This window comes from Lactuca sativa, chromosome 4, assembly GCF_002870075.4.
Source record: "Lactuca sativa cultivar Salinas chromosome 4, Lsat_Salinas_v11, whole genome shotgun sequence".
Taxonomy (NCBI): Eukaryota; Viridiplantae; Streptophyta; class Magnoliopsida; order Asterales; family Asteraceae; genus Lactuca; species Lactuca sativa.
The window spans coordinates 406314323-406335788 of NC_056626.2; the positions used below are offsets into that span (position 1 = coordinate 406314323).

Consider the following 21466-nt stretch of genomic DNA (forward strand, 5'->3'; position numbering starts at 1 on the left):
ACCAATTTCTTTTACTTTCTTCTCAATTCCACACATTTTCTTTCTTTTCCTTTCGTTAAATTGAACTCGGGAACGGGGTGTTAGTGCATCCCTTTGGAACTGTCATCTTTCAACTTTTGTCGATATCGAAGTGTGTTAAAATCTCAGGTATGTCATATTTAGTGGACGACGTAGTCAACGGCGTGACTTCGGTAATGGTTCAAATTGTAACAAGTTTTCATTTGTTGTATTCACAAGTGAGACAAAATGTTTATTTGTTAAATTTACGAATAGATTAATTTTATATTAACAAAAATGTTTGTCTGGAAATAAATTGTGTTTGATATAAATGGTAAAATTGTTATCTTAATTAAAAAAAAAAGTAAATTAAAGATGTTTTCTTTTTGTTAGCGAGAAATAGATTTAGGATATTGCCAGTCAACATTACAATCGATAAGTGAGAACATATGAGAATTTAATAAGAAAAACTACTAACGAAAACAAGTTTTACATAACTTATCGAATAAGACATTTCATTAATTAAGTCACAAACAAATATCATAAAAAATATTTTTTACACATACTAAAACGAACACATATTCATTTATCAGACAAATACATAAAATTAAGTGACTGGCATCACCCTTAAAATAAGAAGGTAGCTAATACAACAATCTAGCTCCTAACTATTATAAGCAAAAGAAACAAAAAAAACAAAATACGAGTAACATCACCCTTCGAAAATAAGAGGGTGTGGTTAGTAAAATCTAAACAATATCACTACATAAACTAGTATTTAGAGAAATATTAGCTTTTATGTAAATGTTTATACAGTGATTGTGCGATATAGAGGTGGTTTGTTTAATCCAAGACGCTTCCTTTCCTTGATGGCTGGATCTTGTAACAATAATACCTTGTCATTGTCTCGAACCCCAACCATGTGAAGGTGTTCTCCATCTTCGCGTTCTTTCCCTTTAAACAATAGCCTTTGCTCTCTCGCCTCCAAGCTTGTCATTGAAGATAATATGACCTTCAACTCTCCTGTTAAGAAGATGAAAAGAATGTTAATGTATAGTTTGATGGTGATAAAATTACATCCAACTTGTTTTAAAAAAAAAAAAGCTAAATAAATTACATCAGACTTTTACAATTTTTTCTCAAAAATTGTTTTGTACATTGTTAAATGTGACTTGAGAATTAATAATTCGGTAGATATCTAATCGTCCGAGCAAAAGCAAATAAACATGACACTTGATATATATCAACGGAATAAGTATTTAGATTGGTTGATGGTCGTTAAGTGGGAAGCCGAACACAAAAAACACTTATCTTGGGGGTCGACACTTGATATATATAATACGACTGATAGCTAGGTTTTATTGTACTATAATTTTTAAACTTGTAAATAAGAATAAATTTTTACCTTATGCACATAAGTCACACTGACATAATTAAATTAAATATTGTGTCTTTCCATGTATGATTTATTCTCGTTTATTCTTGAAATATAACTGAATAACAAGTATATATGCAAATGAGGTTTTAGATATTAGCAGAAAATAACCGGATCAAAAGGTTTGTTATTTTAACGAGCATATATGTAAATGGGGTTTTAGATATTAGCAGAAAATATTCATGTCCCAATCATTTCTTCCCGGAAAGGTCTAAACATGTTTATCACTTCTATATTTTCGTTTTTCCAAAATTAATGTCAGATAAAAAAGATTTACCAAAAGTTGAAGTCGCTCGAATAGAAATATCATGCCACTGTGAAACAGTAGTCACTCGGACAATAATAATCCCTTCTGTAACACTTTCTCCACCTGCAACATCTCTCCTAACTTGCACAAGCATCCCACCAGGTCGCAGTTCCCATTTGACTTCACCCATTGATCCCATCACCGTTGTGTTGCCCCTCTTCTCACCATCACAGTTGCCACCACCGCTGCCACCACTCACACCACCGCTACTGCCGCTGCGCAACCTTGAAAAGCTTCGGTATAGTCTCTTTGATTTCAGTTTCATCATTTGTTTATGTCTTTTTGTTGTCTTTTGAGAGATTAGTAGGAGGGTTGTGTTTATATAAAACTTTGGGGTTGGGGTTGTGATGTAAAGAGGATAAAAGTTGGGGGGAACCAAACAATACATATATAATAATTGAGTGGTGTTAGTTTAGTTTCTTTAGGGTGCATTAAACGAATGAAGATTAAATTAAACACGTCATATATTGAATTTTAAGGGTGCCAATGCACATGGGGGTCGACGACGAATTCTTAAACGCGGCTTTCGCTAAATTGCCGGGACCAGACAAAAAAACTGTCGGCCTTAAAAATGTCTTCTTTAAGAATTAAAACAGGTAAATTACATTAAAAATTAGAATATTCATAAAAATAACTACATAATTTTATGAGATATAGAAAAATATCTAACTTCTGAATTTTTGTGACCATTTCAAATTAAAATGAAATATAATGTGTATTTTTCCGAAGTGAGTATTTTTTGTTAGAAATCAAAGATTTGGACTATTGCATGGATAGGACAACTTTTTGGCGGATGTAGAAGACCATTTGTGCATTGAGGACAATGGCCGACCTGGGGTCGTGCGAGTGTGTGGTCATACGGGGCCTCAGGCTCTTCCGAAGTTTGGGGAAACCCGAAGTTAGCCATAGAAGAATCACACAAGTCAAAATACTTAACTCACATTGGAAGTAGGAAGGCTTATTGAGATTTTAGAAGGAACTTTTAGTGGTCGAGAATGAAACCAAAACTAGGCAACTATATCTCTAAGTTTGTTACCTGTGCACAAGTGACATCCGAGCACCAAATTCCTTATGGAAAATCCAAATCACTACAACTCGGGTTAAAAAATGGGATGCAATTTCAATGGATTTCAAATATAGGAGTAGGACTACCACCAACAAGTAAGGATCATGACGTTATTTGGATCATTGTTGATGGATTAACCAAGAGTGTCATTTTCTTGGAAATCAAACAATCGACTCTATTTGAAAATTTGGCTAAATTGCATGTAGATGAAGTAGTGAAGTTTCATGGAGTACCATGGATAATAATATCTTTATAAGGATGCATGTTTTAGTTCTTGGGAATCTCTACAAGATAAATTAGGGACAAGAATCAACTTGAGTATGACTTATTATCCCCAAACGTGTGATTAACATGAAAATACCATTCAAACTTTAGAAAACATGCTTAGAACTTTTGTAATTTATTTTGGAGGTAAAATGGATGAAGATTTACCACTAGTAGAACTTTCTGATAATAGTCGTTATCATTTTAGCATTGGGATGCCACCATTTGAAAGCATTATATAGAAGGAAATATATGATGGTTTTTACATGTATAAACGCGGATAAATTCTTAACACTTAAGGGTACATGTAACCTAAAGATCTAAGTCATAACACTATTGATGTAACATTCTATTGAATAATAAAAAAAACTCTGACCCTATGTAATTTCGAAGATTGTAGATAAAGAACCATACCTTTTGATTGTTGTAGTAAACAATTGAATCCTTTCTTCAATAACTTGGAAGCTATCATCATAAGTGTCGTGCCTTTGATAGTTCACACCCAACACTAGCAACAAGAATCTTTTAAGAGAGGAGATGAGATATGAGATTTTCGGCTATCTTTAGAGTAGAAGAAGTGGCCGAAAATTTAAGCTCGAGGGGTCATTTTATAGTGCAACGTGGAAACCCTAAGTAACCCTAAATGAATAAAATAATATTTATTCAAATTAGTAATTATCCAACTTCCTATTTATCTACAAGGAATATTCTAGATCCCCTGCAATACCCTAGAATTCGTCCACCTCCTTCCAAGGAAGGTTCTGGACTCTTTCTTGTTCAACTATTGAACAACTACACTTTAACCCTTACACTTTTAATTAATACAATTAATCCCAAAATTAATCTAATTAATTTATGATTAATTATTAATTAAATATTGCTATTTCAAATTGATATATTATTTCCATAATATATTTCATTTATTGCTATCTATTAATCATATAATCAATAAATCGGTCTCTCTCTCTCTCTCTCTCTCTCTCTCTCTAAAAGTCATCATATTCAATTAGTAGGTTTGAGGGAAACCCAAAATGACTTTGCTAATCCAAGATTATACTAATTTAGATATTAGTTTAGACACCTAATCCAATAGTCTCCCACTTGGATAATTCTATAACTGCAATTACCGGTATAACTTCTAAATTACATAGTAGAGAGCGCTTCCATTGTAACTGTTGAATTCTGAACTAAACAGACATTGTTCCTAAGATAGGTGATCAAATATTTATCCGTTCTTCCAGATATCGTACGGACATGATACATGGATTAAAATCAATCTCATTGTCCAAGTTTTGATTTCCGATTTCCCAATTTGTGATAACGACATAAAACTTCAAATTGAACACATCAATTGATTCCTAGCTGGGAGCAACACTATAAGTCAGCACCAAATCATCGAGGGGCCCAAATATATTACTTTTATCGTTAAGGGAAAAGGAATGAATACAGTTTGACTCATATACTTGTATCCTTTACTCATCAAATTATACATGACACTGCGTTTTATAACACCAAGTTATTGATGCATTTTCACAACACCAATGCACAACCGACTTGTAAATTATAACTCATATATCTCCGTTTCAAGAATATAAGATATTATTGTTGGATAAGGTGTCTAAGTCCATAACTTATCCCTATACTAATAAAAGAGTAGTTGTTTTGCCATGTGTTATAATATTAGACATCCTAATTAATATGATGTCACTTGTCAATCAACCAATTCTTTATTTCAAATTTATTAAACCTCCTAATTAATGTGATGTTACTTGTCAATCTATTTATTTTCCATTTTAAATTTTATATTATTGTTTACATTAATTCACAAATAAAAGTTATCCCATATAAATTAAAAATTAATTTCACATATTTATTTGAATCAACGAATATAATTTTACATAAGTAATAAAAATATCTCTTAATTAATAATTTATTTAAAATAATTGATTAACAATTTGAATTTTTACAATGAAATTTTAATTAATTTTGTAACCGTTGTTCCCACAGGTTATAAACTAGTTTGATATATACTTGACTCGACCTCGCATGGTCCATTTGGGTTGCACTTCACCCAAACTATTTATATGGATAATATTTATGAGAATAATATGTTTATGATTTATTAATATATTATTAGTTATAATATATTAATATGAAATCATATTTTTTAATTAGTATTGATCTTAAATTAGTTATGAATTAATTTAGTGATACTAATTAAACATGGGCTATTATATTTATACAGTGTGGGCTAACACTCATAGGAAATGGGCTAAGCTTACATGGGAGTCCATGGATGATCCATGGAGCTTTTAACCCATGGATCCTTGGAAAAGGAAAAGACATGGGTTATTAGGGTTTATTCTAATCATCTACACTATATAAAGAGGCTTGTGATGCTTGAAATGACACTAAGTGTGTGTGCATAAGAGTGGCCGATTTCTAGAGCAAATACATACTCTCTCATAAAGTTTTTCCAAGTTTGTGGTGTTTTGTAATTTCCATTTGAGGCATTCACATTATTGGTGCTTGGCTCTCAAACTCCAAAGGAATCAACTTACAAGCAAAGGTATGTAATTCTTCTTGTTCTTTATGTTTAAAAGTACCCCATGCCATGCTAGATAGGTTATGAACCTTGGAAAAATTATTTGAATGTATTATATTCAAACATAGATCCAAGGTTTCTAGGGTTGCATGAACACCTTAGGAGTGTTAATTTTCTTAAAACCCAACAGTGGTATCAGAGCCTAGGCTTGCTTGCTTGATACTTGTTGCAAATAGGTGAAAAACCGATTTTTATGCAATCTGCACTGGGGGACTCACCGAGTCCATTAGGGGGATTCGACGAGTCGATACAAATCTTCAACCAACTCGGCGATTCAGTTCGTGCACTCGACGAGTTGGTCATGCAGAGTGCAATTTTTTCGATTTTACTGCTGGAAAAGGACTAGAAACATTACCCTAAACTGTTTTGGTGTTTTAAAACTTGTTTTAGATGGTGTAATGTTTTGCTAATCCATTTACAATGGCTTAAATCAAAATTCCATGCTTTGTATGTGTTCATATGATTCTTGAAATTTTGATATTCATGTTCATGTTCTTATGAGTTTAGAAGATGATAGGAATTATTTGCTATAGTGTTTATGATTAATTCTTGATCATTTATGTGTTTTAATGGAGTCCATAATTTGTCCTCAAGTTATGGATTCCAAAGGTCACTTTCTTTAAACACACATTTAAAACACATAGGTTACATAAAAATGAAGAGTCTTCATTTTTATGAACCATTAACTCATAAGTTATGAAATGAAGAGTTTTAAATAGTTTCAAAACTTATCCTCAAGTTTTGGAATTTGTAAAGTTGCACACACTTTAATAAACTTTAATTCCAACCCTTAGAGTTTTAAAGGTTAAAATTCAACCCTTATACTATTATAACATTAATGGTTAATTATTATATATATGTATAAGATTAAGTCGTTTTACCGATAGTTGGCCTCATTCACGAAGCCGGTCTATAAGGGGGGTATAAGGTTGTTGCGTATAAAATGACAGCTTAATGGGCGTCCATTCTCACCCACCGCTTTCTTGATCGATGGAGGGTCGTTAGCTGAACGGTAGGACAATGACTTTAAATTCTCATTAAAAGTATAATGATTATTATAAAGTAACTAAATGTTTTTTTAATTCCCAATCTTAGTTACTTTAGGAAAATGTGAACATGGTGCTAACCCATGAAATTCACACTTTGTACCTTACCAAGTCCCTGGTGGAGCGTGTGTGGGTTACCGACACACTAACTTGGACTAGTAAGGATTGCAAAGGGTGACTTAATGTTTATCATAGATCGGTGGAGCGTGTGTAGGTAACCAACACATCGATTAGGTGATAATATTAGGGGTACCAAGTGAGTTTGCATGGTTATTCACACCTTGTTTTGTGATCCTCGGCATCCCAGTCACAAAACTTGAAGGGCACAATCGAGATTTAAACATGCCATTGAAAAGTTCAATGAATCTCATAAGAATCTAGGAATTTCTTGAACCAATTAAACCTAATACCTTATTTCGTTTTCATGGTGGAAATTGGTGAATCATCATTCACCCATCTTCAAATATGTTATAGCTTAGATTACAACATCCCTCTTTTAAGTTATAACATATTGTGTTGGATCCTAGCTTTAATATTACATTTGGGTGACTTATTAAGGATTCTATATATCTAATCTAAACTTACTTGTCCTTCTTCCTTTAAGATATCTTCCAACAACAATGCTTCAGGCTCTAACCCTACCGACTCCTTCTCTCTCATGAACCTTTGTGTGAGAGTCATCTTTGATGGTTCAAAATTCAATGATTAGATAAGAAACATCAGGATGGTCACACGCTATGAGGACAAGGAATATGTCCTCGACAAGGAGCTCAAGAAACTCGATGAGTCTACTGCTACTCCTCAGGAGATCGTTGACTTTAGGGCTCATGAGAGAGATGCCACCAAGGTAGCATGCATCATGATGGCCACCATGACAGCCGAACTCCAGAAGTCCTATGAGGACTTCTACCCTTTTGAGATGCACCAGGATTTGATGGACCGTTACCATCAAAGTGCTCATCAAGAGCGGTATGAGATTATCTCCTCCATGATAACAACTAGAATGAAGGATGGTGAACCCATCACGACCCACATGCAGAAGATGCAAAGATTTGTGGACCGTCTGCTAAAACTAAATGTGAACTTCCCCGGGGAGTTGGCAATTGACATCATTTTGCACTCCTTACCTCCTTAAAGGTAAGTCAGTTGTTTCTACTCCTACTTCTACAACAACCTCTGTTTTGGCTATAGGGCAGGGCAAAGGAAAAAAAAGGAAGACCCCTTCAAAGGGTACCAAGGGAAAGTCTCTTGAAGGCTCCTCATCTGGAACCAAAAGTGGTTTTGTCACTCCTTCTGCCATCCCTAAGGATGCTGAATGCTACTACTGCCAGAATAAGGGGCACTGGAAGTGAAACTGCCCTAAATACTTGCAGGATCTCAAGGATGGGAAAGTGAAACCCACCCATGCAGGTATTTACACAATATTCTCTAATATCTCACCATATTCTAACTCTTGGGTGCTTGATACAGGATGTGGTATTCACAAATGTTCTGATTTGTAGGCCAAAGAAGAAGTGAGGATGTGGAGCACGGGAAGATAAACCTAATTATGGGATTAAAGTTAGACCTGTTTCCAAGATTGGAGTTTATACCTTGTTGCTAAGTAGTGGATTAAAGTTAGATTTGAATAAATGTGTACTCGTCTAAAATGGCGAGAAATATTATTTCTTTGCATGGTTTGTACAAACAAGGTTTTACCTTTTCGTTTGATAATGAATGTGGTGGTATTAATGCTTTCTTTAATAATGTTCTTTATTTTAAAGCATTTCCTTGTGATGGTGTGTATGAAACTGTGTCGGTTGTAGACAACCTAGGAAATAATGTGTTGTGTATTGATTCGTCTACTAGCTTGGATAAGGCATCATTGTGGCATTTTCGTCTTGGACATGTAAACAAGAAACGCATAGGCCAACTCCAAAAGGATGGAGTCTGGGAGTGATTTGACTTAAACTCGGATGATAGTTGTGAATCTTGTTTGCTTAGAAAAATGAAAAAATCACCCTTCACTGGTACTTGTGCAAGGGGTGAGGGTTTGTTGGACCTTATACATACTGATGTATGTGGACCATTTAAAACTGCCATAAGGGATGCTAACCGCCATTATGTGACTTTTACTGATGATTACAGTAGATATGGTTATGTCTACATAATTAAGCATAAGTCAGAAACCTTTGAAAAGTTTAAAGAGTTTAAACAGGAAGTAGAGAATCAATTGAGCAGGAACATTAAGATGCTACGATCCGATCGAGGTGGTGAGTATCTTAGTACAGAGTTCCTTGACTATCTTACGGAATGTGGGATTGTCTCACAATTGACACCTCCCAGGACACCACAGCTGAATGGTGTAGCCGAGAGGCGTAATCGGACCTTGTTGGACATGGTTCGTTCCATGATGAGTCGAGTTTCGTTACCAATCTATTTTTGGGGGTATGCCTTAGAGACTGTCGCCCATATCCTTAATCTAGTCCCTACAAAGAAGGTTACCAAAACACCTCACGAGACGTGGACTGGGAAAGTTCCCAATCTAGATCACATCAAAATTTGGGGTTGCGAGGCTTTCGTGAGATGCGAGAATCAGGATAAGCTCGAACCTCGAAGTGAGAGGTGTATTTTCATCGGCTACCCACGAAATTCTTTTGGTTAACTCTTTTATAGACCTAGCGAGAATGTGGTCTTTATGGAAAGAAGAGGAGTCTTTTGACAGAGAGAATTTATAAGCCAAGGAAACAGTAGGAGGCAAATTGATCTTGAATAAATTCAAGAGTCAAGTGGTGAAGGAACCTCAGACACTAGCAATCAACCTGAGGAGGAAACTCCTGTTGAGCCAGATGACAAGTCTGTGCCTCCAAGGCATTCCACAAGGGCGAGAAACACGCCTGATTTCTATTATGGATTCCATATTACTACGGAAGGTGATACGTTTATCAGTGATAGTACACTGGTAAATTTGGATGAACCTAACAGTTTTAAGGAAGCCATGGCAAGCCCAGAGTCTGCTAAATGGAAGGAGGCCATGGATAGCGAGATATAGTCCATGCATGACAATCAAGTTTGGAACATGGTTGACAATGTACCAGGCCGTAAGACATTTGGGTGCAAATGGATCTTCAAAAAGAAGACCGACATGGATGGAAAGGTGCACACTTACAAAGCACGACTGGTTGCAAAAGGTTTTACTCAAACTCAGGGTATTGATTATGATGAAGACTTCTCACCAGTAGCAAAGATTAAGTCCATTAGGATTATGTTGGCCATTGCTGCATTTCATGATTATAAAATATGGCAAATGGATGTCAAAACCGCTTTCCTTAATGGGAAGCTGGCTGAGGATGTTTACATGGTTCAGCTGGAGGGTTTTATCAGTCCAAAATATCCTAATAGGGTGTGCAAGCATGAGAGATCTATTTATGGATTGAAAGAAGCATCTCGCAGCTGGAATCTTTGTTTTGATGAAAAGGTCAAAGAGTTTGGCTTCTCGAGAAGCGAAGATGAGTCCTGTGTGTATGTCAGAGCTAGTGGGAGTATAGTCAGCTTTTTGGTACTGTATGTGGATGACATACTACTCATAGGAAATGATGTCCCAACTTTGCAGGAAGTGAAGTCCTGGCTTGGGAAGTGCTTTTCTATGAAGGACCTTAGGGAGGCTGCCTATATCATAGGGATAAGGATATTAAGAGAAAGGAGTAAAATACTAATTGGATTTAGTCAGAGTACTTACTTGGACAAAGTGTTGAAAAGGTTCAACATGCAGAATTCTAAGAAAGGAGATTTACCGATCCAAACCAATGCCAAGCTAAGTAAGACTTAGAGTCCGAGTACAGAGGAAGAGATAGCTGAGATGAGTCAAGTACCGTAAGCTTCCGCTGTTGGCTCCATCATGTATGCTATGACTTGTACTCGCCTTGATGTGGCTTTTGCTTTGAGCGTGGTCAGTGGATATCAGGGGAATCCTAGCAAGGCTTATTGGACTGCGGTAAAGAATATTCTTAAGTACCTATGAAGGACTAAGGATTGGATCCTTACCCTTGGTGGGAGTGATGACTTGAGGGTAATAGGATATAGTGATGCTAGCTTTTAGACTAACAGGGATAACTTCCGCTCTCAGTCAGGCTGGGTCTTTACCCTAAATGGAGGGGCAATCACTTGGAAGAGTTCCAAATAGGAGACGGTAGCTGATTCGACTTGTGAATCAGAGTACATAGTGGCAAGTGAAGCAGAAAAAGGAGGCGATATGGCTGAAGAACTTCATCGAAGATCTTGGAGTTGTACCAGCTATTAGGGAGCCTATGGAGATTTTCTGTGACAGCAATAGTGCGGTTGCCTTAGCCAAGGAACCAAGAGATCATGGAAGATCCCGACACATTGACATAAAATATCACTTCATAAGACACAAGATAGAAGAAGGACTCCTAATGGAAAAGAGGGTATCTTCGGATGAGAACCCTGCGGATCCCCTTAAAAAGGGTCGGACGAGGGTTAAACATTTGCAGCATGCGAGGCGCATCGGGCTGAGGGGCGATATTAGTTTTACAAATTAGATAGTTATTTCTGAAACTTGTAAAATGTAATCGACGTTTGATGATAAATAAAAGTTGTGATTTATTTATGAGTAAGGTGTTGTTATCATTGTCAATTATTTACTATTGTTTCAGTTTTGCGTGTTTTGACTTCCAGAATAATAAATTTATTCAAACTTTCCACAGTCGGTCATACGTCAGAAGTAGGTATGAATCAAGATTGTCATAAATTAGGATTGTATATGGCTAAAGGTGTTTAGACATGGCAATGGTTGGTACAACATTTGTGAATGCTCATAAGTTATGAGTATTGGAATAAACCCACGCTCACTTGCATCACTTCATGGAATTTATCTCGAGTGATCGTGAGATGGTAATATCATATAAGACTTCAAACCTAGAGATATGAGTTGTTTCCTATGAGTTGGTTGTGCATTGATTGCACGAAAACGCATCAGTAACTTGATGTTATAAAACGTGCCTTTGTGTATAATTCAACAAGTAGTAGAATAAGCATATAAGTCGAAGTTTATATGTTCCTTCTAGAAATAGAAGCGATATATGGGCCGCTCGATGATTTTGTTTTGACCCATGTATCGGGCCCGGTCAGAATTAAATCGATGTGTTCGATTAATTTCTTTATCAAACAAATTGGAAATCGGGAAACAAACCGCTGGATAATAAGTAAGACATTGTTCCATGTATTTATCCGGCTGATATCATGAGAGCAGAGGATTATATGATCACTTATCTAAAATGGCGCTTCATAGTTCAATAGTGTTTTCGAGAGCTACGATTGTCAGTTGGTTCCTGAAGTAATATAAGCAAATACAGTTATCAGACTTATCCAAGTGGGAGTCTGTTGGATAAGGTGTTTAAGTCCATAACTTATTTGGTATATACTTGACCCGACCTGACATGGTCTATTTGGGTTGCACTTCACCCGATCTATTTATGTGGATAATATTTATGAGAATAGTATGTTTATGATTTATTAATATACTATAAGTTATAATATATTAATATGAAATCATATTGTTTAATTAGTATTGATCTTAAATTAATTATGAATTAATTTAGTGATAATAAGGTGACTAATTAAACATGGGCTATTATATTTATATAGTGTGGGCTAACACTCATTAGGAAATGGGCTAAGCTTACATGGGAGTCCATGGATGATCCATGGAGCTTTTAACCCATGGATCCTTGGAAAAGGAAAAGACATGGGTTATTAGGGTTTACTCTAATCATCTACACTATGTAAAGAGGCTTGTGATGCTTGAAATGACACTAAGTGTGTGTGAATAAGAGTGGCCGATTTTCTAGAGCAAATACATACTCTCTCATAAAGTTTTTCCAAGTTTGTGGTGTTTTGTGATTTCCATTTGAGGCATTCACATTATTGGTGCTTGGCTCTCAAACTCCAAAGGAATCAACTAACAATCAAAGGTATGTAACTCTTCTTGTTTTTTATGTTTAAAAGTACCCCATGCCATGCTAGATAGGTTATGAACGTTGGAAAAATTATTTTGCATGTATTATAGTCAAACATAGATCCAAGGTTTCTAGGGTTACATGAACACCTTAGGAGTGTTAGTTTGCTCAAAACCCAACAATTATTGTCTCAAAATTACTCGTGATATAATCCATGAAGTAATTCTATGAGTGTGGGTTTATCCAATACTTAAATCTCCATTTCCAAGTAGTCATGAATGTTGTAGCAATACAATTGTTAGGTCTAATTTTCTTAGACAATATACAATCCGACTCATGAAAGTATTAATTCACTACTTACTTCCCAAAGTATGAGTGACTGCAGAATTTAAATAATTAAATTATTCGGGAAGCAAAACATGCAAAAAAAAAATGAAACACAAGAATAAATAATTGAGAATGTAGTAAACAAACTCATACATAATCTCCATTATTTGTTACAAGTTTCAAACAAATCATCTAACTACTAAAACTAATTTCATCTCTCAATCCAATGCTCCTAGCATATTGTCTATGCTTAATCTTACTTAGAGCCTTTGTGAGAGGATATGCAAGGTTATCTTCTAACAACATTCTTTTCACTATGACATGACCTTCTTCAACTCTATGTATGATATAATGGTATTTTCTGTCGATATGTCTTGATTTTCCATGATCTATCGGTTCTTTGATCAAAGAAACTGATCCTTCATTATCGCAGAATAGTTCCATTGGGTTATGAATGGTTGGGATAATTCCAAGATCTACACTGAAGTTCTTCGACCATGTTGTTTCCTTTCATGCTTCACTTGCCGCTATGTACTTTGATTTACAGGTAGAATAAGTCACTGTGTCTTGCTTGTAACTTTTCCATGTAACTGCTCCTCCATTTAATGTAAATACCCAGCCATATTGAGAATGAAATTTGTCTCTATTTGTTTGAAATTTGGCGTCACTATACCCAATCACTATCACGGTATCACTTTCACCAAGGACTAGAATAATGTCCTTTGTCCGACGCAGATACTTGAGAATGTTGTTAACTGCTATCAAATGAGCTCTACCAGGATTTCCCTGATAGCGACTGAATATGCTCAAAGCAAGACACATTAGGGAAAGTACATGTCATAGAGTACTTGATCGATCCTACAACTGAAGCATAAGAGACTCAGCTCATATCAACAATCTCTTCAGCCGTACTTGGGCTTTGAGTCTTACTCAATTTGGCATTTTTTCGCATAGGTAGCTCTCATTTCTTGGAATTTTCTATACTAAACCGTTTTAGTACCTTGTCCAAGTATGTACTTTGACTAAGTCCAATTAGTTTATTTGATGAGATTAATACTTAATCTTGAAGATCGATTAGATATCAAACAGGTAAAATAAAGATTAAACAGCAAGAACATGAAAATAATAAAGAACTCAAGAATAAATCAAACGTGTCGAATGATTATAAAACAACCCTCAGAAGAGCTCGATCAAGAACATCAACTGTAGAGGGTTAAAAAGGTTTACAGGAACGATAAAGAAAATCAAAGCTATCGTAATTCTCTATCTTGTCTTCTAGATCGTTAACCTAATATGCATGCAAGCATATTGTTATATAGTAAACCTAACAGGCTCACGGTTGGACAGGCCCAAACCGGAGTACAAAATAATTGAACAAATAACCGAGCCCAATGACACAATATTAAACAAATCTGCAACCCAACAATCTCCCCCTTTGCGTCAATTGGAGCGAGATCTTCACTTCTTACTTGGGCCAGCAGCAACGGCAGGTACCTTCTTCTTTACAGTCTGAAACAGACGAGAGATAAGAGCAAGTATCGTTTGTCTGAATCTGATGTACCATTGAATCATATCGTTGAAGTATTTGATATCATCCGCTGCATTCTCTTTACACCGATGGATGATCTCCAGCACATGCTCTAGACAAGCAGTGGTATAAAGATGTTTATCCGCTAAGGCATAGAGACATTTCTGTCCTTTTGCTCTAGTGAACATGACCGAATTACGCCTCGGGTCAATCTTGCCCATCTTCATCTGGTTCAGATCACTGGCTGAGCCAACAGGAGATATCTTCGGTTTCTTCTTGAAGACAGTGGCTACCTCCTGATCCATCAAGGCGACCTCCATGATATAGCATACTAATATCCTTTTGAGATGGTCTATAATCGGACCATATTCAGCTTCATTCGTCAAGAGGATGTTATGCAGAACAATCCAGTCATGGGGGTTGAGGTTCGGTAGATCTGCTAAGGATATAAGATGTTCGGTTCTTGCAGACCCTCGAATCACCCTGAACCGAACGTTGATGAATCTCCCCTCAGAATAAGGCTTCAAAACCCGAACATTAACGATCTTCTGAGCGCTCCATGTTTGGTACTGTGGTTGAGCAGCCTTCAGATAGAAATCGATTAACTCCCGATCAACCTCAGGATTAGGATGAGGGACTTCAAAAATGTTGGAGAAGGCATGGAAGATAAACGCCTTTCGGGTTAAGGGCATGTCGAACTGCGAGTCGGCAGTGTTGTAGCAGTCGAAGGAGATCACCGGTTCGAGCCAAAGGATGCTCGGAGTATCGATAGCCTCCTTAATCATTCTCTCTCGAGTCCAAGCAGGGAAAAGAGTCTTCCTGCTCTCGAGGAGATCATGGGCTTCTTTCTTCTTGCGTTCGGCTTCTTCAGCTTCTCGCGCCACACGAATGTTGTCATTATCAACATTGCGACTATTTTTGCGTTTCAACAAGTCAGCAATGGTTTCTTTATCATCTTCATCTTCTTCCTCAACTATCTTCTTTCCTTTATCCTTCACACCCGAACCCGAAGTTTGACTAGTAGGAGGAGGTTCGGTTGTGTGAGCAGCTTTTGAGGAAGGAGGTGGTTTCGATCCGGACTTCACTTCTCCCCCTTGTTTTGGAGTGGACACGAAACTAGGTAGCCCTTCTATTTTGCTGAGGAGGTCCAGGGCAGGAGCAAGTTTTTCAGCAAGGGTTCGCCTCACCGAATGGTTCAGAATGGGATCGTGCGCTTCAAGGATGTTAGATATTGCGGAGTGGACATCCGAAACACATGTTTTGATAACCTCCCGTTCGGATCGAAGAGCTTCAATTTGTTGCTGAGAGTGAGAAAGCAGAGCGCTCTTGACCTTGAGGGCGGTGGTTTTGTTTGCAAGAGCGTCCATCTACGAGTTTTCTGCAGCGAGATCCTCTTGGAGTTTAGAGAGGCGCTCGTCAATGGAGGCACGAAGGGCCGAGTTGTCATCACTAATTGAATGGCGAAGGGTAGCGAACGACTTCAACTCCGTTGAGACGAACGTGGCCAATTGTTGAACAATCGGTTCCAGCGTTGTGTTGGTTGCAACAGCACTCTCCTGTAGAGATTGTAATAAGGCAGAAGCTTCGGAGAATAGTTTATCGACTTTTTCGGTCGCCGCCTCACAAGCTTTTGTCGAAGCGTCAATAGCAGTAGTGGCAGAAGCAACAGAATCATGTTGAGCTCTGGAAAAGGCATCAACGATCTTCTGAAGAGAGGCTTCAGAGAGAGAGGATTGTGAGTTAGAGGATGAAGCAATAAGCAGATCAACCTTCTCATGCAGCTCCTTAAGATGTTTCTTTGTTACTGGAGCTTCCTCATCGTCGTCGCTTTGGACCTGAAACGGACTGTAGTAGACCGAATCGAAGGTCATATTTTCCCCTCTAAGGAAAGGGTTATCTCCGTCATAGGCATGACCAGGAGATGGGGGTAATGGTGAAGCTGGAGGTGTAGTGGTGTGAGTAGGTTTAGGTTGAGTGTGAGTTGGGGTAGGTTCGGGTGGTTGTTGAGTATGGGTAGTTTCGGTTACTGGTGGTGGTTCGGTTGCATCGGTATGAACCCCCGTATCAGATACGTTGATTGTAACCTTTGTAGTAGTTGTTGTAGTTGTGTCAGTGAAAATGGGTGGTGGTATAGGGAAAGAGGTTTTAGGAATGGTGGTAGAGGGGTTTATGGTGGGAATGGAAGTAGGGATTGTTTGAGTGGGTGAAGGAATGGGTGAAATATGGATATCCATGTCTGGGGTAGGTGATCGGGGTGGGGTGTTGCCTCTTAGAGGGGTTTCGCCTCGTTGAGAGCCGTCCGAATCTGAACTCTCGCCTTCTGAGTCACTCGAAGAAGAAGCGAGGATGAGTTTGCGCTTCGGGTGAGTCTTTCGCCTCTTTGGCTGTGGGGATTGTGCAGCTGTGGTTGGTTTCCGCTTCCTGGGAGAAGGACCTTTAGCCCCTTTGGTCACTCGCTTCCCTTTATCTGCCTTTTTGCCTCTATGAACAGGCTTATCTGCATCATGGATGGACTTGAGCATTTCCTGTGTGAGTTCCTTTGGTCCGGACTGTTTGAACTCCTTAATAGTCCGGATGATCCGGCTGTCAGATGGAACATCGCTGTACATGGTCTCCGGAATAGAGCCAATGAATGAGAACTTTGATGCATCTGAGACGATAATCTTCGTGGTATGAAAAGTACCAATCGAAGACATCGATGCACCGGCAGCAGTGGGGACATCAAATTTATCCATCGCCCATTTTGTAATGAGAGCCCAAAACCTTGCATACGACACCTCAAAATGTCGTGAAGAAGAAGAGAGGCTTTGGATGAGTTGTTTCCAGAGAACCGACCCATAATCAACGTTGATCCCGTTGTAGACCCCGTACATGATCGACAGGAAGAGTCGACTAGAGCCATCGGATCCTGAGCTCCGTTCAGATAAACCTTTAAAAAGAACAGTGAACATACCGTTCCACTGTGGCGGCAAGCAAGACTTTTTAAATTTCGCGACGGAGGTGAGCACCTCCGTGTACCCCATGTTGTAAAACATACTATAGATATGGCCAATCGGAATCGTCTCCGGATTAACCCTGGAAGGGTCAGCAGAAAACCCTAGCAATGCGCCAAATAGTTGCTTTGAAATCGAGGTCTTGTGTTCAGAAACCTCGAAGAAAACCCTATCGACTGCTTTATCGTAATGTGCAGTCGCATACACCTGCGAGAGGAGCTCCATAGGCACAGATTCAACCTTAGAAAGTGCAGGAGCGATCGGCGAGTACTTCAGGCACTCAATAATCGGGAACATGTAGGAATCGTACGCCTGAGGGGTTAAATCGATTACAAACACTGTTGAGGACGAATGGGAAGGATGTGGGAAGTAGCGTGAACTGACGATGATTCTGCCATTGTTGAAGTTGGGAAGAAGAAGATGAATAGTAAGGGTTTAATGGAATTTTTGCTTTCTTGGGAATTCGGATGCAGTAAAGAGGTAAATGGGAGAGGAGACTGCCTTTTATAGTGGGTGTAAGGAGAGAGAAAAATCTGTTCAAATCTTCTATCGAAATACGAAAGGTTTTTCCGGAATGACAGATGCGTGACAGTTAAGGTATGCGATGATCACGCATGAAAGAGAGTGTCAGATTCCTTGTAACCCGCCGCCCAACAAGCGCCATTGCAGAAGAAACCGTTTCAGATTCACACGCGCCTGTTTGTGCCAGAGAGGAACCGCTTCATCTTCGCACACGCGTCCATAACGTCAAATAAAGAATGGGCGTTTCAAATTTGCATGCGTCCCTTTTTACCGCCGTTTGAAATTCAATCCGTTTAACTCCCGCCTGAGTCAGCAACCCTTCATCTTATCTGTTGAATGGCATCTTTTGAATAAATCTCCCATGTGGATTATTTTTTACCACAACTTGTAAATAATCTCCAATTCACTAAAACAGCCTGTAATTATTAGTACCAGAATTTTGGAAAATCAAAGATTTTCGTGCGAAGAGTGTAAAAAGAAAAGAAATAAAGCAACTCTTTTTAGGAATAAATGTGATGTCAATAATGACACGAAACAAATGATCCCGGGCACGAATCTCTTCCTTTAAGGTCAAGAGAGACCTTAAAGTGTTGATATGGTTTCCCGTTGAATGACGAGCAAACACTTATTAAGAAATGTTGAAAGGCTTCTTTTAATTAGGCTACTTAAGGGTGGCTTTCGCTTTGATGCAACAATTCTAATCTTGAAATACGAAAGAAAGTGAACAAAGTACTTGTGAGACCGGTGTAGTCTGTTGAACAAGTAGGTAGGAATTAATTGTAAAGTGGCTTGGAAAACATGAAATCTCAACACAAAATATGTAAAACTGGATCCCAAGGGAAGAAATGTTATGGGGTTTAACAATTTCATAGGAATCACACAAAATAAAATTTGAGATTTCATCAAGGTACATCCGTCAATTCTTTGGTGAAAACTTCAGCAAATTAATTGTTCACCGTCAATTCAGATTTGGTGTTGAATTTTGGGTTTCACTCAGCTCGTAGTGGCACGAATCCTAAGATCATAAACGCAGTTGTTGTGTAACCATAAACCTCAGTGGTAATTTTTGAGAGTCTCAAGGGTTACGTTGATGAAACGAATGTAATGGAGAAATGTAATGGAGATGGTGTAAGAAATTAAAGTACCTCAGCTGCAAGAATAAGGACGAAGCAGAAAACTCTTATCTCATATGAGAAGAGAGTGAGGTTGCTCACGATTAGAATAAATGTGGTAGCCTAATTGGGAAGACAAGGTTTGTTTATACCAGGTCATTAAGGCTATTATTCAAAATCTTATGAGGCTTGGGACACATACAGCAGCATGCTTCTAGGGACACTTAACTAATCCAGCAATGTTTATCCCCATAGACGAACGAATACACAAATAAAATAAAAAAATATTTTTGGAGTTTTTGATATTAAAAAAAAATAAATTAAATAAAAAGAAAAAGTAAGCAAGGAAAAAAATAAGATTTAGAAAGATAAAAAAAACTTTGGAAAATTTGGTAACCGAACCCGAACGTTCGGTTGGTTTCGGGTGAGAAAAATTTTGAAAAAAAACCGAACCCGAGCGTTCGGTTGGTTTCGGTTTTGAAAAATTTTGAAAAACCGAACCCGAGCGTTCGGCTGGTTTCGGTTTTGAAAAATTTTGAAAAACCGAACCCGAACCTTCGGTTGGTTTCGGTTTTGAAATTTTTTTTTAGAAACCACGGAATTTTGACATTCAAGTAGGTAATACTTTAGACGAATAGATAAACAACTATGTACAAGAAATTTACAACCCAGAAAACTACCTTTGAAATGATGAGCGAGTGCAGATGATGCAACTGAACCTGAATGTTCGGTCAATTTCGCTTCTTACGATTGAGGTTGAGAGGTAGTTTGAGGTACTGACTCTGATTCCATCATACCTAGCCCTTGTAATATTCTGTTGAATGATGCTTCAGGAAGAGCTTTGGTAAAGACATCAGCCAGTTGATCAGTGGTTCTAACAAAGTGTACTTCGACGTTTCCATCTTCCACATGATCTTTGATGAAGTGATACCTCAGTGCTATGTGTTTGGTTTTGGAGTGTTGCACTGGATTATGACAGATCCTAATTGCGCTTTTAGAGTCACAATATAGTGGGATCTTCTTCATATTGAGTCCATAGTCTCGAAGTTGACTTTGGATCCAAATCACTTGAGAGGTGCAGGATGCAGCTGCGATGTATTCAGCTTCGGCAGTAGACAAAGACACGCACATTTGTTTCTTTGATTGCCAGCTAACCAACTTCCCGTCAAGGAATTGGCAGCCACCTGTGGTGCTTTTTCTGTCGAGACCACATCCTCCAAGGTCTGCATCGGAGTAGGCTTGAATGAAGAAGCCTGAGTTGGAAGGATACCATAGACCTAGAGAGGTGGTTCGCTTGAGATAGCATAGAATGTTCTTCACTGCAAGCATGTGAGGTTCGCGTGGGTTTGCCTGAAATCGAGCATAGTAACACACAGAAAACATAATGTCAGGTCTGCTAGCAGTGAGATACATCAGTGAGCCTATCATTTGTCGATAGAGCGTGATATCAACAGCCGGTTTGTCCAGGGATGGGGTGAGCTTGGTGCCGAATGCCATTGGGACTTTGACTTTGGAGTCTCCCATCATACCAAACTTTGCTAGGAGAGTCTTCGTGTAAGCTTCCTGATTAATAAAGATGCCTTCGGGTCCCTGTCTAATATTTAAGCCAAGGAAAAAGATAATAGGACCCATTGAACTCATTTCAAATTTAGTCTCCATCAGCTTTCTGAATTCAGCTGTTAGGCTGGGATTCGTTGAGCCAAAGATGATATCATCGACATAAATTTGAACGATCATAAGGTGGTTACCTTCCTTTTTGCGAAAGAAGGTTGGGTCAACTGAACCTTGTTTGAATTTAGACATCTTTAAGAATTTAGTAAGCATTTCATACCAGGCTCTCGGAGCTTGTTTCAATCCGTATACCGCTTTATCCAGAATGTAGCAATGATTTGGATATTTTTCGTTCACGAACCCAGGAGGTTGCTCCACATACACTGTTTCTTCGAGTTCTCCATTAAGAAATGCACACTTGACGTCCATTTGGAAAACTTCAAATTTTTTGTGGGCAGCATAGGCAAGGAATATTCTGACAGATTCAAGCCTAGCTACAGGAGCGAAAGTCTCTTCATAATCAATCCCTTCCTCTTGACAATATCCTTTCACTACTAGACGAGCTTTGTTCCTTATGACATATCCTTCCTTGTCCATTTTGTTCCTAAATACCCACTTGAGACCAACAACCGAGGCTTCTGGAGGAGTTGGAATGAGGCGCCAGACTTTGTTCCTTTCAAATTCGTTCAGTTCATCTTGCATTGCTTGAACCCAATCGGAGTGATCAAGAGCAGTGTTAACTGTCTTCGGTTCAACTTT

General features: G+C 38.1%; 1 protein-coding gene across 1 annotated transcript; it reads right to left on the reverse strand.

Moving 5' to 3' along the window:
- Positions 1-563: 563 nt before the first annotated feature.
- On the reverse strand, positions 564-2125 carry LOC111883077 (BAG family molecular chaperone regulator 2). Its single transcript, XM_023879442.3, has 2 exons — positions 1710-2125; positions 564-1020 (listed from the first exon to the last, which is right to left on the reverse strand). The coding sequence occupies exons 1-2, from the start codon at positions 2005-2007 to the stop codon at positions 806-808; spliced, it is 513 nt and encodes a 170-aa protein (XP_023735210.1). The 5' UTR covers positions 2008-2125; the 3' UTR covers positions 564-805.
- Between the last annotated feature and the right edge of the window lie 19341 nt (positions 2126-21466).

What these genes read in the sequence shown, in the direction of transcription:
- LOC111883077 (XM_023879442.3), bottom strand. Translation starts at nt 2,007, where the DNA reads ATGATGAAACTGAAATCAAAGAGACTATACCGAAGCTTTTCAAGGTTG. An exon ending in TCGAGCGACTTCAACTTTTG is followed by an intron (nt 1,021 to 1,709) that starts GTAAATCTTTTT and finishes TCTTCTTAACAG; the next exon opens with GAGAGTTGAAGGTCATATTA.